A 16,022-nucleotide genomic window follows, 5' to 3' on the forward strand; every position below is an offset into this window, starting at 1 on the left:
CTTTGATTTTAGCCACCAGCCTTATTTACCTCTGAGGATACAGTAGATAAAACTTCTGAGACCCTAGGATAGATTTACAGAAGAAAGTAAGGCTGGCACACCTCCTGTTTCACCATGCTTAGTGCCATGAGGTAGGAGCTGTAAGCTCACAGCTCATTCTTCTGGGCCCCTGCTGTTGCACCTTGCCAAGGAGATCCTCAGTGCAAACAAGAACTGCTCATCCTCCTTTAAACAGGGAAGAATGAAAAGGAAAGCAAAATAGGATTGGGGTTTTCTTGTCATCACAAGAGCCCATGCCTTGTTCCATCAGTGTGGAGAAAAGCTGTCACAGAAATGGTGGTACCTGGCTGCCAAAGGAAGACACTGCTAGTAGCCTGGAGTGTAGAGCTGATGATAATGAGTGGTATAAATTTAATTGGTAACTCATTTCTTATTAAAACTGACAATTTTTTTTCCTCCTAGCATAACAGACAAGAATGGAAATGTTTCACATAATCACTGATTTCACTGAAACTGACAGCATTATCAAATACTTTTAATACATTTTGATTTTATATTAATTCCATAAAACATCCAAACACCAGGATGTAAACAAAAGACTTCAAGAAGCTTCTTTTGATATTTCTATTTTGTTGCAAATTTGGAATGAAAGGAGGTATGAAATAATCTTTCCCAAGAAAATGTGACACCACACACAGCTCTAACCATCCTTGCCTGTCTCAAGGATCTCTGCTGATGGACAAGTCTCCTCCTGCATTCAGTGACGCTGCAAAACATGCAGCACACCTGCCACAAAGGGAATTCTCATTCACATCCTACTGGATGCTCAGGGTGACCTTCCAGGGCAGCAGCACCAATTACCAATACCATCTTTTGGGAGAATACTTTCTGAAGCACACTGATGGAAGGGTAGATGTCTTCTGTTACTGTTCAAATAACCTGGACACGTCTCTGACAAGTGGATAGGCCTTACCTTCATCTTTTAGAAGAGAAAAAAAAGGCACATGCAAACTGTTTTATTTTGAAGAGAACATGGATGTGGAAGAAATGAGAGAGTTCTTGTTAAGGAGAGCTCTCTCATATTGCACCAGTGCCTTAGGTTGCAACAGATGTAACTGAAAGTATGTATTCTATTACCAGGTAGGGCAGTGCTCTTTGTCTCTCCCACCATCCTCCCTCCAGGGGAATATCTTCTGTTAATGGGCCATTGAGTCTCACTGCATGACTGACAAAATGACATCATCCCATTGTGAGATGCTCTGCCCAGTGGGAAGAGTCAAGCATTCCTACCTGGATGTAATCTGAGATTTAGAACACCACAGTCAGCCTTTTTCACTGGATTCCCAGAGGAAGACTGGACCTTTCCTTCCCAGAGGAAGAAGGACCACCACTGGACCTTCAGAGGAGAACTGTACCCTGATTCTGCAGGATCAGTGCTTCAACAGAACCACATTTGTCACTCAGGAGGACTGCAACCACCATTTAATCAGACTGCTACCAACAGGGTATCAGGTTATATTCTGACTCTGTCAGTAGGGCTTTTTTTTGGTTGGTTGGTTGTGTTTTTTGTACTACTGCATTTTTATTTTCATTTTCCTAGTAAAGAACTGTTATTTCTATTCCCACATCTTCGCCTGAGAGCACCTTAATTTCAAAATTATAATAATTTGGAGGGAGGGCGTTTACATTTTCCATTTCAAGGGAGAGTCCTGTCTTCCTTAGCAGACACCTGTCTTTTCAAACTGAGACAACTAGCACATTGATTTCTACTCCTTCAGCAAAACTGTGTTTCATTTGTAGAGGACTCACTCTCCTGGACAGCAGCAGATCTCAGACTATTGACTAACAACACAGAATGCAGACTTTGTAGCAAATAACTTTTTGTATGCACTTAGATAGACAAGATACCTACAGTGGAAGAACAAGAGCCAGTAGCTACATTACACAGTGAACTACACAGGCACTAGTGGCTCTTGGCACTTGTTCACAGATGGGCGTTTGTACCTGGGGTGTTGTACATGGCTGGCTAATACCACGTACCTTGTTCGTATGTCTGAGGACTGGAAAGCACAAATAATGACCATTTTCAGCTACTCCACAATTTACATCTCTTCTGGGTGCTCAGTTATAGCTGAGCTATTTGTACTAAATGGGAACAGTAGGAATACAGTAATGTTGGCTGAAAACAAAAGCTGAAGCAAGGGGGTTTTCAGAGCAGCTTTAGGGCCTGAAAACTGCTGCAGACTTCCTTGTTTTGTTACAGAAAGGTGGTAAGGAGTCCTAGAAATTACTCTGGTTGTGACAGAGAGAAAAAAATTTCAATTTATCAGCAGGCTGCTATCTTTAAGCATTGCAGCAGCTTTCAGATACTACCTTTGGGAAGAGGAACTGGCTTGATGGAGGGAGTGAGGACCTCTCCCATAGTATCACTCCTCCAAATGTGCAGGATGGCAAGCAGCTGCTGCAAGGCCAGGCAGTCTGCAGTGCCCCACCAGTGCAGGAGCAATGGCAGGGGTGGCCCAGCAAGGGCAGGCCCTCATGTGAATTAGCACCACTGACATTCCACTGATGGGCTTCTGCTCGCCATGGCATGGTGCTGCAGGATGTTTTAGTCAAGATCCCGTGTGCACATGGGACACAGCATCTTTAGCAATGATGCTGGGTAGCATGATGCCCTGAAGTATGCTGGGGAAAGACCTGTCACTGCTTTAATTACATTCAAACATGCTCACCTAGAGTGAATAATCCCATGAGCAGGCCAGGAATTGATTAACCAGGTTGCTGTGAAAGGGAAGGGTACCCCTTCCTTTTCTTCCACCTGGCCTGTTTAGAGCAGACCTTGTTAGGAAGAAGGACATTTATTCACTTACGTGTAACAAAATATGGTCCTGCCTCTCAGATCCCCACCACTGTGTGCCAGTGGGACAGCAGGAGTGGGAGAGAGCCCAAGATAATGCAGGAACATTATTTAGTAGGAAGACATGTTAGGACAGGATTAGGAAAACAAGGAAGAGACAACTCTTTTAAAAAAAAGTCGACCAAGCATCAATGTGTCTCAGCAGCAGCTTGAGGAGTCAGTGCAAAATATTTGATGATTCACTTAAATTTGAATTGAAGGAATTCAACTGTTCCATAGGAGTTTCAAGTGGAGAAAGAATTCCATGAGGAAAGATATAAAAAGCAATTATTGATATAACAACTATTTTTTTCCCATGACGGTGAAAGAGTGTTAAATACATTTGTAAAACCAAGAGAATATCAAAGGATGTCTCGTTTATATAAACAGTGTGTTGGCAATCCAGAAATACCATCCCCAGGAGTTAATTCCACAGGTTCACACTGGAAGTCAATGCCACTCCAAGGAGCAGGAGGCTGAGCTGGAGCCTGACACGCTGGGTCTGCTCCAAGCCTTTCAGCAATACTTGGCTGGAGGCAGGGGCACAGTTACATGGCTAATTACTTCCATTCCATATGGAAAGGAGAAGACGAGAAAATGATCATTATTACCCATTTGAGCACCTGAGTGCAGTGTGTACCCACAGTGCTGTGTTTGCAATTGCACTCTCAGTTAAACAACACCTGGATTTCTTCTGAGGGTTGGTCCAGACTCAACTTCAAGTGATATCCTTATACCCCACTTAAGAAAGTGATTGGGGTGTTTAAATATTCTGCCTGATACCTGTAAATCGGTGCTTCAGACACTGTCAAAACCTAGTAGGTCTGAAAATATGTTGACCAGACTCTGAATTGATCTGTACTTGCTGAACTTGATGTGCTCTTGCTTAAAAGAGACCGAGAGAAACCTTGAAGTAATGGTTAATTCAGGAATTTTGTTTGATAGGACAATGAAGATAACAGTGCTTCCAGCCCTGGGAGTTAGATTTTGGGATTTTGGAGGTTTATGGTTGGGTATTTTATTTGGTCAGGTTTTGGTGGGTGTTTTTTTGGGCTGGATTTCTTCTGAGGGTTGGTCCAGACTCAACTTCAAGTGATATCCTTATACCCCACTTAAGAAAGTGATTGGGACGTTTAGAGATTCTGCCTGATACCTGCAAATCGGTGCTTCAGACACTGTCAAAACCTAGTAGGTCTGAAAATATGTTGACCAGACTCTGAATTGATCTGTACTTGCTGAACTTGATGTGCTCTTGCTTAAAAGAGACCAAGAGAAACCTTGAAGGAATGGTTAATTCAGGAATTTTTTTTGAAAGGACAAAGAAGATAACAGTGCTTCCAGCCCTGGGAGTTAGATTTTGGGATTTTGGAGGTTTATGGTTGGGTATTTTATTTGGTCAGGTTTTGGTGGGTGTTTTTTTGGGACTTTTTTTTAGGGGATTTTTTTTTTAGTTTCAGGTCATATGGAGTATCTTTAAATCCATCTCTGTTTACTCCCCAGGCAATTCACTGGACTCTGTGAACTCAGTGGACTCAGAGTGGAGAGGTCCCTGGCTCTGTGCAGTGAACAAGGGGAGACAGTTACACCTGACAGTAAGCAATGAAGGACATCTGCCAGCTTCCATTGCTCCATTCTGCTTTTACATTTGAGGAGCTTCTCAGCTTCATTGGTATGAGGAAGACCTTGACAGCCAGGAATGCTTAAGGAACCAAAGAATTTATACTGTGTTTGACTTGTCTGTGTTGAGATGTTGTCTTTGAGGTCACTGTGGGAGTGGGTTCAAGACAACCTGTGAGACTGACAAGGGCTGCATCAGACATGGGTGCTGTAGCACATGCACTGCTTCATCCTCCTCCTCATGCCTGGTCAGAGCTGACTGTGCAGACTCCCCGGGACTGCAGCAGATATGAAACAGGAGGATCTCCTATTCCATTGATTAGTTAGGTAATTTCAAACCAGCACTGGCAAGTTAGGCTCATTAGTGGACCCACTTCCTTAACATCCCCAAATAAGGGGCTTGGTCTTCATAGAAGTCAAAATTCACCTTGGCTTCACTGGGCAGGGACCTGCTTAAGCTGAAACCACAGTGGTGTTACCCTGGTGATTCTCCAAGTCTCAGTAAAATGCAGCACCCACATACCAGCATGCCACCAGCAACTCCACACTGCATTTACAGCAGCAGCTGACCTGCAGTGAAAGAGAAACACTAAGAAATCCTCTCTACCAGAAGGAGTACTGGAACTACACCACCAGCAGCTGCAGTAACACACTGTGTGCCAGAAGTCAATCCTTCCCCTAAGGAAATGGAGATGAGTTGGTTCTTGAAATGACAGACAGCACACCCTCTAGGTGGAGTTGATCTGTACTCAATTCTTATTCATCCATCTACCTTCTAGGAAGTGTTTGGTGCTCCTTTCAAGTGGGGCCAGCTAGGCAGACCCACAGAAATGTGAGTGCCACTTCCCTGTGCCTGAGAATCACCAGCTCCACAGTGGTGACGTTGTCCAAGTCACATGCACGAGGTTGCTTATTCCTCCAGTGTGGGCCCATAATTACCCATCCGTGCCCAGAAGGGCAGGCAAGCTCTCCCACAGCTCACAGGAAATAATTACAGAGCAGCTCACCTTCCTGCAGTACAACACTCTTCCTGATACATCCCAGAGGCAGCAGCAGCACATTACTCACAGTGGGTGACGTTTCCCAGCCTGATTCTCATGCCCTGGCTCAGCCATCCATCCCACTCCCATCTGAGGACAGCCCAGGACAGCATGGGAGTTGATGCAGGGGAGTTGGAGAGGAAGTGGAGGACACGGCTGTGGCTGTGGGAAGCAGCCTATCAAGAAATGCTTGTTTAACACATGGCAGATCAGCCTGCCTCAGGAGTGAGCTGTTTCTGTAAATCAAATAACTTCTCATGAGTCAGGAGCCCAACCCTTTATTACAGAGTCACATATTTTCAGAAATCGCTGTAATTCAGGGATTTTTATTGTTAACAGGTTTTGGCTTTCATGTGCCAGCCTGAGGTGGGATCTGACTCCTTAGAACTGTTGAGAGCATGGGTTTCTGCCAGCACCCAAAGGGAGTGAAAGCCTGTAAACGGATACCAGGCAACCCATCCTCCTTTGCCAAGAGAGATAGATCAGTCCTTCTTCTCTGAATGCTTTTGAGAGCCCCTTTCCTAAAAATGACATCCACAGACTGTAAGCTCCCTGGAGGCACTACTGGAACTAACCACAAACATCTGAGAATGCCGAAATTAAATTTGTAATGCTCAGCTCTGTAATCTTAGCTAACAGTGCTAAGTGGTAGAAAGAGGCAGCAAGCACCTTCAAAGCTCTTTCCAAGTACATATGATCAGCCACAGCCCACTTCTGCTCAGCCCCTAGGAAGCCCCACTGAGGATGATTGCCATGCAGATCTTTATAGAAATTTCATAAAATATAACATTAAGAATAATTATTGCGTTGTCTAGTCTAGCCACCCATCCATCTCTTATATGTGCAAAGTGAACAATTTGCAGCAGAAGACCAAAAGTTTAAAGTGTGTGGGAGTAACGAAAAACAGCAATAGAAGCATGAAAAAAGCTCTTTACCAACATTGCTTAGCTGCTGCAGTAATGGAAAACAAGGCTACAAATTACTTTCAGAGCTCTGTATTTCCATTGTTTTAAAAGCTACAGCCCTTTTCTCAGAGCATTACAAAAACATCCTGCCTGCAGATAGGCTTTTATGTTTTTAAACACTGCTTGCAAACATAAGTGCAGGTATGTGGCTGTTGTGAGAGAGCCCTTGGGGATGAGGAGCTCCACACAGGGGTGTTTTGGGAAGTCTCTGTAAACCAGTGTTGCCACCCCTGGATTAATTAATTCCACAGTGGGCACTCACTGAAAGTGTTTCATCCAACTGCAGGATTTCCTGGGAGGTTTTGGGACACAGTAAGACAAGGCAAAGCACACATTGCTCCCAAGGCACAGCAATGCAAGCCAACAGCACTGCTGGGTACTGCCCTTCTGCCCGTGATGATGGGTGGGAAAGGGGCCAGGGGAGGAGAGCAGAGCTTGGCAAGCACCTGCTTGGTTGATTTGTGTCCACACACGCCTGCTTATCCTACGTAGGGTATGTGGTGATGCCCCCCCAAGGTTATTTTGCCTGCAGGTCCCTGTGCTCAGTGTTCTGCTTGCAAACCATGCTGATGCTCTCCTGCTCTGGGGACAATCTCCCTGGATGAGCACGCCTGTGGGGAAAAGTTCACATCCCTTGGCATAAAGATGCATCCCAAAGGAGTCAGCAACCTACGGGCACCACTGCCTGTAGACCCTCCTCAGTCTCCTGTGGGGCACGTGGCAAATCCTCAACCTCCCAGTTTCATGTACCAGGAAGGTGTAGCTTCAAATTCTTTTTTGAGTTGTTGCTTTCCCTTTTTTTGATACACACCCTTGTGTTCATCTGTGCTTTGTAGGGGCTTTTGCGGTCCCTACTCGTGTAGCAGAGGGAAGACTGAGCTCGATGCTCAGTTCGAGTGATCTGCTCCAGACTTCATCTCTTCAGACTGGGCTTGGCAAACAAAACCCCCTCTGGGAAATAAAGGGTTCAGGCTCACCAGGCAAGAGAGACCTCCTGAAGGACTCTTTCATGTAGAGCTGAAGAGAATGGAGTGTGTCAGAGTTCTAAAGACAAAGTAGTGCCATCAGAGGGGTGTGCAGGCTCCACACAGGAGGGACACTTCACATGTTGTCAGCCTTTGAATTCAGCTTTTAAATAAAAGATTGGTCTTCAGAGCAAAAAAGTGATGCCTTTTATGAGTAATAAAGCACAAAGCAATTTATTCCTTTTTATGGATGAAACTACCATTCAATATAAAATAATATAAAATATAAATATATAAAATAATATGGCTCTCTTGATTGATTGATAAGCCAAATTCATATTTCACCTTGGGAAAATAACACATCATCTGGCTTGCTACTGGGCAGATGCCTGAGAGACAAGGGTGTTGGTGCTGCTCAGGCTGGGAGTAGCTTTTGTGTCACAGGCCAGTCTTGGGGAATATGCTTCATGTCTTGAGCTCCAGCACTTCTCAGAGGTGATGGGATGGAAGCTGATGGTCAGTATCCTTGGGCTTTTTTGGGAATTTTGGGCAGCCACACCGAAGAAACATTGTGTACGAAACTGCAAGTGGTGCTTCCCATGGCCCACGGCTCTGCAGCCCAGCCCCTGTGCACGTCCTGCTGCCGTGCCCAGCCCCGCCATGTCCCTGCCGTGCCCAGCCCGGCCTGTCCGGCTGCCCTGGCTCCCCGGGCCTGGCGGGCCGCGGGCCCGGCCGTTGTTGCCATGGTGACGGCGGAACGGTGCCGGGGCCGCGGGGCCTGAGGCGGTGCTGGGCGGCGGCTGCAGGAACAACGGCAGCCCTGCCCCGCACTCACCGGCAGATGAAGCTCTCCGGGCGCTCCACACCGCTCTTGCCCTGACACACTCACATCCTGACAATGTCGACCCACTGTTACTTCCAGGAGGAGAACATGCAGAACCTGCGGCACATCAACAGGCAGATGCGGCTGCTGGACCTGCGCCTGCAGCTGCTCCGGGAGAGGCTGTGCGCGGCCCGCCTCAACAGGTGCGCCCTGTCCTGCTACTGCCCGCCCCAGCCCTGCCTCCGGAGAAGGTGCCTCGCTGCAAGGAACGAGAGGTAAGAGAGAGCTGCCCGCTTTCTGCAGACACTGGCTAGGATAAAGGGAGGTTTGACATTGCTATCGGGAGCAAAGTTTAATACAGGTAGTAGGTTCTCCAAAATAGCCATTTTGGTGAAATAAATTGAAAGGGATACAGGAAAGTAAAGATTGTTCTGTTGTTTTAATTCCAGAACGAAAAGACTTGGCATGATGTTGAACTCGTGCAGTGGTCAAAATTTGGCTTTGATCGATGTGAAGGGCTTTGACCCCAGAGACATCACGGTGACAGTGAAGGACGGGAAGGTGACGGTGTCAGCGGAGCGCAAGGTGGAGTGCAACACCGGCTGTACAAAGACAAGCAACTACAAAAAGTTCGTGAAGGAATTCAGCCTGCCACCAGGGGTGTGTGACAAGGAGGTGACATACTCAGTGGAATCCAAGTGCCTCCCACCATCCAAGCGCTGCCCTTATCTCTGCAACTGAGCTGCAGCAGGAAGCCAGACCAGCCACAGCCATGCTCTGCCTCAAGCCTTCTCCCCATGGCATTTAGATCTGTGTCAGGGCTTCTCTTACCTCTTCCATTAAAGAAAACAGCATTCTGAGCAGGTTGTGTGAGCCTCATTTTGAAGGGGGTTGGTGGGCAAAAAGGGGAGTGCCATCAGGAAAACATACAGATATTTTTGGGCATACATGACTGTGGTCACTTGCTGGGTACAAAGGCAGGACTGGAGGTGGTGGATTCAGGGCGTACAATCTCATGGTTTTTGAAGGCTGAGAGGCACCACTTGCGATCAGTCACATTTCTGTAAGGACACTTCTCTCAATCCAACCTCTTCCATTTGAGCTCTATCGTATTTCTGGGAGGAAAATCTTGAAGAGAAACACGTTGAGGGGAGGAGCCTTCTCCCCAAAAAATCAAGCTGTACCCTTTGTTCCCTTGGCTTGGTTCTTGCACAGAGTGCCTGGCTGGGAAAAGCTGTGGATGAAGAACAGAGAGCTTTTCCTTAGAAGAGCTGGGATTAGGGTAGAACTCTTACCAGCTGAGGAGGGAATGACAGCATTTCCTGCTGAATCAATGGCTCCAAAATAATAAGAAAACATTTTTCATGTTGGGAGAGGGGGAGAATTATCAGTAAAATTGCTTGAAGGCAATTTTAATTTTGCTTCCCTAGCTTCAGCACTGGGGCATGCAATCCTGTGGGAAGTAGCATTACCTCCCACTGCAGAAAGGTGTGTAACAGAACATACCTGGTGCCTGCATTTACTAGCCACCTGGGCCAGCATCTTTCCCTGGTTCAGGCTTCATGAGTCCCTGGGGCTGGAGGGAGGAAGGCTGCCACCCCTTCATGTGATGCACTCCCCTGCAGCAGACTTTCCTAACAGGGAGCTCAATGTTTCAGGTTGTGCTGGCACAGAATCTGCTGTTCCCTAAGCTGCCAGGTGAGAGGGTGAGTGCCTGTGGGCTGCTGCTGTGCAGGTGTGCTGCACACAGCTGAAACTCTTCAGAGTGGAGTGCTGTCCCTGCCATTAGCCTGGTGAGAAATGCAGTTGGTTGCTGTCACCTGTGGGGACCCTCACACCAACTGGATCAATGTGTCTCAGAGCATCCAAGAGGCCCCAGTGCCATAAGCACCCGCTCACTGCTGTGGCAGGGAATATTCCCCTGGAAACACTGACACCTGAAGAAAACAAAGCCAGTCCTTTATGCACAGTCTGCAAACAGACAGCCTCACTTTCACAGTTGACTTTCACCTCATGAAGGTGATGAATCACAGGGGATGGGTTACAGAGCAGTGAGTCCATGGCTGGGAGCACCATGGCTGGGGGAGGCCCTTGGCTCCATCACCACCCACTCCTGTCCTCTGGGTGGGAGCTCCTCCAGTCAAACACGTTACATGCAGATCAGTTGAGGATCAGTTTAGCTTCGCTATAAACAGCTTGGTAATTTAACTGTGGTGCAAGAAATTAACTGCTTCTGGGATACTTTCCACCTCCACTTAAAATAACACCTGTTAATAAATATTGAACTTTATGGGCTTAGTGTATAGCTGGGTCAATATAGAACCATACAACCATCGAAGAGTTTTGGAAGGTGACCTTGTCTAATGCCCCTACCATGACCAGGAGCATCTTCCAGGCTGCTCAAGCGCCCATCCAACCTGGCCTCTGGCAACCTGTTACAGTGTCTCACCACCCTCATCATTAAAAAAAATGTTCTTATGTCACATTTAAATCTAATCTTTTTCCATTTAAAGCTGCTTCTCCAGTCACTACAGGCCTTGGTATCAAGTGTCTCTCCATCATTCTTATAGACGTTCCTAACATCCTGAGAGGGTGCCCATGCACAGGCAGTCTGATTCTGCTGGTGTTGGCCAAGGAAGTTTAGATGTTTAGACCTAAGCCACCCCTCACCTGGGAGGCCACAAGGGAGCCTCCAGTGAGAGCACACAGCAGGGACAGGGACTGGGGATGGACTGGGAAAGAACATCTTCCTACAAAGCAACCCACCAAGTAATAAAACCAAGACCCCTCTGTGGTTTTTGCATTTTGTAATGATTTCTACAGCAGCTCTCTAAGCATGCAGAAGGAAAACATATTTCAACACCTCCCCTCTACCCGTGACTTGCAGAATACATCGAGTCCCACGGCAATCACAGGGCTGGCTATGACTGCTCTTATCCTTATTGCTCATCCTTCAACACATGCTCTTCACACGCTGTTCCTAAATTAGGCTCCTTGTGCTCCTAAAACCAAATTACACTCTTGAGCACTTATTGACAGATATGAGGAATTTTCTGAGGAAAATTCTGAATTCATATTACATCCTGTGAGTTGCTAGTCTAGGCTGGTAGGAGTATCTTGGAGACCTTTTCTGTAATAGAAGCAAATCACTGAAATAGTCACTTAGTTTTGTTAATACCTACATGCTGTTAACAATTTGGAACTTAGCCCAAAATCTATAATAAACATATACTGAGAGTTTCAAGGAGAAAATACCTTTGGAAAGCCACCATTAACCCAGCAAGCTGTAACATCACCATCTCCCATTAAAAAAAAAATAATAATTTACCACTAGGTGGCAGATACTATTTTTTAAAATTTACCACCGTGCAACTCTTTTATTCAGAGCAAGCACACTGAGGGTGGTGTCACAAAGCAATAAGGTTGGCACACACTGGAGCTGGCATTTTTTTTCTGTTACACTAATAGCAAGTGAAGAGGAGGACAAGAGACAGAGCTGTTTTGTGATTCTGGGTGTGCGAGAGCTCTCAGGACAGAGCACCATCACATTAGGTTACTGCACTGGATTGTATTGACCTCTGATCCTGCAGCTCTCCCCCATGGAGATAAGGCTCCTGTTTAAGGCCACTTTAATTTGCTTCAGCAGCCTGTCTCTGCCACAGTTAGCAGCCCAACAGGGGCTTCCAGTGGTTCATGTATTCTTCAGCATGTTGTTGCAACAAACTATTTTTGGGGCCAATCTTGACCATCCTCATGCAGCAGATACTCTCTCTGAATTCCTTAGCATGCAGAGAGGGTGAATTGGCTCTGTAGTTCTAAATGTTAGTACATTCTTGAACTCTAGTCTTATGGGGGGGCATTTATAAATAGCCAAGGAATTTGTAATGAGGGGTTATCTGAGGATGCTAAATCCAGACCTTTCCTCAGTCATCAATTTCTAGGGGTTTTCCTACAGCCAGACTGCTCTGCTGTGCTCTACACAGGCTTAGGCTGTATTGAACTGTTCTTTCTCTCCCTTCTATTGAAAACCTGGGGAGAGCAGTGCCTTCATGAGAAGGTGAAAAGATCCCATCTTTCCTCTCCCCAGGTGCCTTGGTGCCCTGCTGCTCCCAAGGGCACAGCCCTGCTCGGGCAGGGGGCTGCTGCTCCCAGTGGGCAGTGCCTCCTTGGCAGGGCTCTTTCTGCCAAGCACTACATTAAATGCCTGCCACAGGGCACAGCTCCACTCCTCACACCTCCTGTCCTCATCCTCAGAGCAGCATGGTGAGGCTTTTGGCATCACCCTAGCCAGGTGGGGCTGGTGTAGCTGCCCTCCACTGCACCTCCTCATGAGGCGAGAAGCTTCATCCATCCATCCATCCATCCATCCATCCATCCATCCATCCATCCATCCATCCATCATGTTTGTGCTTAAAGTTAAATTTAACCATTGTCCTTGCTAAGCTGTTTGGCATCTTAGTCTCTCAGGTAAACTTTCCAAGCCTGTTTTCCATCATCTCCCCTGGAGAAAGCCCTAAGAGTTTATACGAGAGAGCAGGACCCATGTCTTCAACTCTGCCTTTGTACCAAAGACTCCATAGTTTTGTTGACATTCTGGACTCTGCACTTGCCACCTCATTAATAACTCTGCACTGAATTTAGGTGAGGAGTAAGCTGATCCTTCCAGCACACTTGGCATGACTGTTGTGAAGCTGCCACCTCCACAAGCATGGGACACCAGCCCTTGCTTCTCCTCTTTAACCCTACAGGTCCTTTCCCTGGTCTCTGGAATAAAAGGGAAGTTTTCCATCTCTGTCTGTCTTCTAATTCCCTCTGCCATCCCATTTGTGCCCCTCCAATTGCTGTAGGTCAGGCCTTTCTTTTGACAAGTGATGTATGAGGGTTTGCTTCTTCTCTTGAAATCCCACTCTACGTGAAAAAAGCTTTGCTGTCCTGGAGGTTATCCTTTCAATTGCCCTGCTATGTGGTGTGAAATCCTCCCCATGCAATTGTCTTTCTCAATTTCAACATCAATTATAAATAATAGCAGGTCTCTCCACTCTGTGATTGCTTGTGCTGGTCCCTATCTTGTGGTGTTACACAGTTCTTTAAAGGCCTGCAAGTGACAATAATGCTATAATTTCAAAATCTGGAAACTAAAAATCATCAGCACCCACACCTCACTATTTTAACTTGCTAGGAAAATAAAATACAGCTTCCTCTTTTTTGTTTGTTTGGGTTTGGGGCTTTTTTGTCATAATTATTTGCATTTCCACACACATGTGCAGAAAAGCCTGCAAAAGGGAGAGCTACCAGGGCTCTGTCTCACAGTCGCACAAGTGCATGTGGCACTTTACAACATGTCAAAAGAGAAAACAAAATTCTCTCTCTGCTAGGGTCTGGGCCCCAAAGCCCTGCAGAGTCCTGGGTCTGGACAGAGAGGAGCAGGGCCCACAACAGCCCCAGCACCCAACACTGTCCCCTCCCACCCCCTGTCCCGGGGCTGCCATCTGGGCGGTCACCAGCCACCACTGCCTGTGCCTATGGGACACAGGGCTGTGCTCCTGCTGGCACAGAACCAGGAACACCACCCAGAGCAGCTGGCTCTGGCCCAGTGAGGACCTCCAGGAGAGTGTGAGCAGAAGTCCCATCAGTGGGAAGGCAGAGGGACCCAGCAGAGCTTGTCAGGGTGCTCACAGCCCAGGGACAGCAGCCTGACACCAGCCATGGGCAAGGCACTGGCACAGGCTCCTCCAGAGCCCAGCAGGGAGCGAAGGCTCTGTCCTGTGCCAGAGCAGAAGAGGGATGGGGAAGAGGCAAGGCTGGGGCCATGCAAGGTGCACTGAAGACACTCAAAGCTGAGCACAGCCCATCAGAGCAACTCCAAGGTGCTTCAGAGCCATTGCCTCCTGCTCGGGCCAGTTGCAGCAGCAATGCTAAGCTGTGACTACCATTGCTTTGTGTCTTGGCTTTTCCCTCTCCTCTGGAAACCTGCTAGAAATGTTTAAATATGAGCAGAGTCTGCAGGATGTAGAAGAGATGACTGTGGTAGGAGATGTGAAGTTGAGAACAAATTTGGCATAAGGACCTCATACAGATAAATAATTAAAATCAGTGAATATCTTTTGGTAGAGAGGCAGCAGAAGAAAAGGAAACCAGCACTGTAGCAGGCAGTAATAGCTGAATGTAGCAGCTAAAAGTCATGCAGCCTTGCTGAGGTTTTACTGACTGCAAATTCAGTAAGGCTCCAGGACACTGAAAAGAGATTAATAAATTAAAATTCCAGCACTTGGAGCCCACTCATGCCATGTCTTGAGCACTTTTTATTCCCACTAAATCCTTGGGACAACAACAGCACACAGCAGAACTTTACCATTACTGTGAACACCTACACAGTTAGCATCCTTGGAGAAACACTGAGATATTTACATGACCAGAACACAGAGCTAAGAGGAAAATTCAGTCATTTTGAGGAAAGGGTCAAAATCCCACCTTGTCTGACCAGGTACCCACCCATTCTTGGCTGTTTGGTGTGCCTGGAGAGCCAGGCACTCAGCTTGAAATTCTGGGCTGGCACCCAGAGAGATTTATGGATGGTAGTGCACCAGTGTAATGTAATGCTCACCTCAATATTCAAAAATAGCCCAAGGGACTGACCTACATAAACTCCAAGCCATCCTGTCTGGACTGGGTGCCCAGTTAGCAGGACATTTCAAGTGTGGTGCAGCTGACTCCATGACACTATGGTAGGTTTCTTCTAGGAGAGGTATGCAAAGTGTGCACAGAGAATGATGCTTCATATTGGATTAAAGCACCAAAACAACTCGGAGGATGGAAGCACTCACTGTTTACTCTTCTACTACTAGAAGAGCTACTAGAGGAGCAGGAGCAATGTTTGTACTGTAGTACTGTTCAGCCGTTTATATGCGCTTGCTTCATCTGGAAAACAAAGGAGAAGCAAGTCCTGACATGGCAGAGGATTACTGCAGGCAGGGAGGGAGCAGCAGTAAATAGGTCAGTAAACACCGGCCAGACAGTGGCCTGGGGGCTGGGCATCCTGCTGGCTCCCAGCAGTGCCCTGCACAGCCTGCCTGGGGTCCCTGGAGGCTGGGGTCCTGCTGCCTGCAGCTTGAGCCCTGTCCTCATGGGAGCTCCTGGCTCCTAGGCAGGCACCGTGCAGGGATGCAAATTCTGTACCCTCGGTGCTGAGCTCCTTCAGCACCAGCCCACCCAAGGACATTAGCAAGAAGAACAAGTTTCCTGCTCCTGGGTCTCCACTTCGTGTGTTCACAGGGTTGAATACCACACCAGGACCCCATTCTTCTCCCAGGGTGCCTGCAGCCTGCTGTGGAAGCGGGATCAACCACATCAATCCCACCACATGCACCCAGAGCCCTTGCAGAGAGGATCTAGTGAGGGCAAATGTGCCAGCTGTGTTGGGGAAAAGCTGTTTTAGTTTTTCTAAAGCACAAACAAACCTGTTATAGATGGATAATGATATGATTGGCTCTCGCAATTAAGGGATAACTATTGTGTGAATATTAAGAAAAGCCTTAATGATGTATGGTTATGTCATTGTAGTTTAGATGTCCTCTGTTCTCCCCATAGTTCCCTTTCCCCCCCTGTATTGTGACCATCAGACAGCCAGGGTTGTCTAGGCCAGGTAGAAAGAAGGCGTGCACATGTGTCCCTTACCTGGGGCAGTGGGGAATGGAAAAGTTTGTTGCTAAGGAGGTG

The 16,022-nt window shown here is 47.1% G+C and overlaps 1 protein-coding gene across 1 annotated transcript; it reads left to right on the forward strand.

The window, feature by feature from the left end:
* Window positions 1-8,302: 8,302 nt before the first annotated feature.
* On the forward strand, window positions 8,303-9,166 carry ODF1 (outer dense fiber of sperm tails 1). The gene is made up of 2 exons (XM_039706281.1): window positions 8,303-8,581; window positions 8,756-9,166. Exons 1-2 carry the CDS (start codon window positions 8,382-8,384, stop codon window positions 9,045-9,047), a joined length of 492 nt encoding a protein of 163 aa, XP_039562215.1. The 5' UTR covers window positions 8,303-8,381; the 3' UTR covers window positions 9,048-9,166.
* The last annotated feature ends 6,856 nt before the right edge of the window (window positions 9,167-16,022 follow it).

This window comes from Passer montanus, unplaced genomic scaffold (genome assembly GCF_014805655.1).
Source record: "Passer montanus isolate IOZ18808 unplaced genomic scaffold, ASM1480565v1 scaffold19, whole genome shotgun sequence".
NCBI classification, from domain to species: Eukaryota; Metazoa; Chordata; class Aves; order Passeriformes; family Passeridae; genus Passer; species Passer montanus.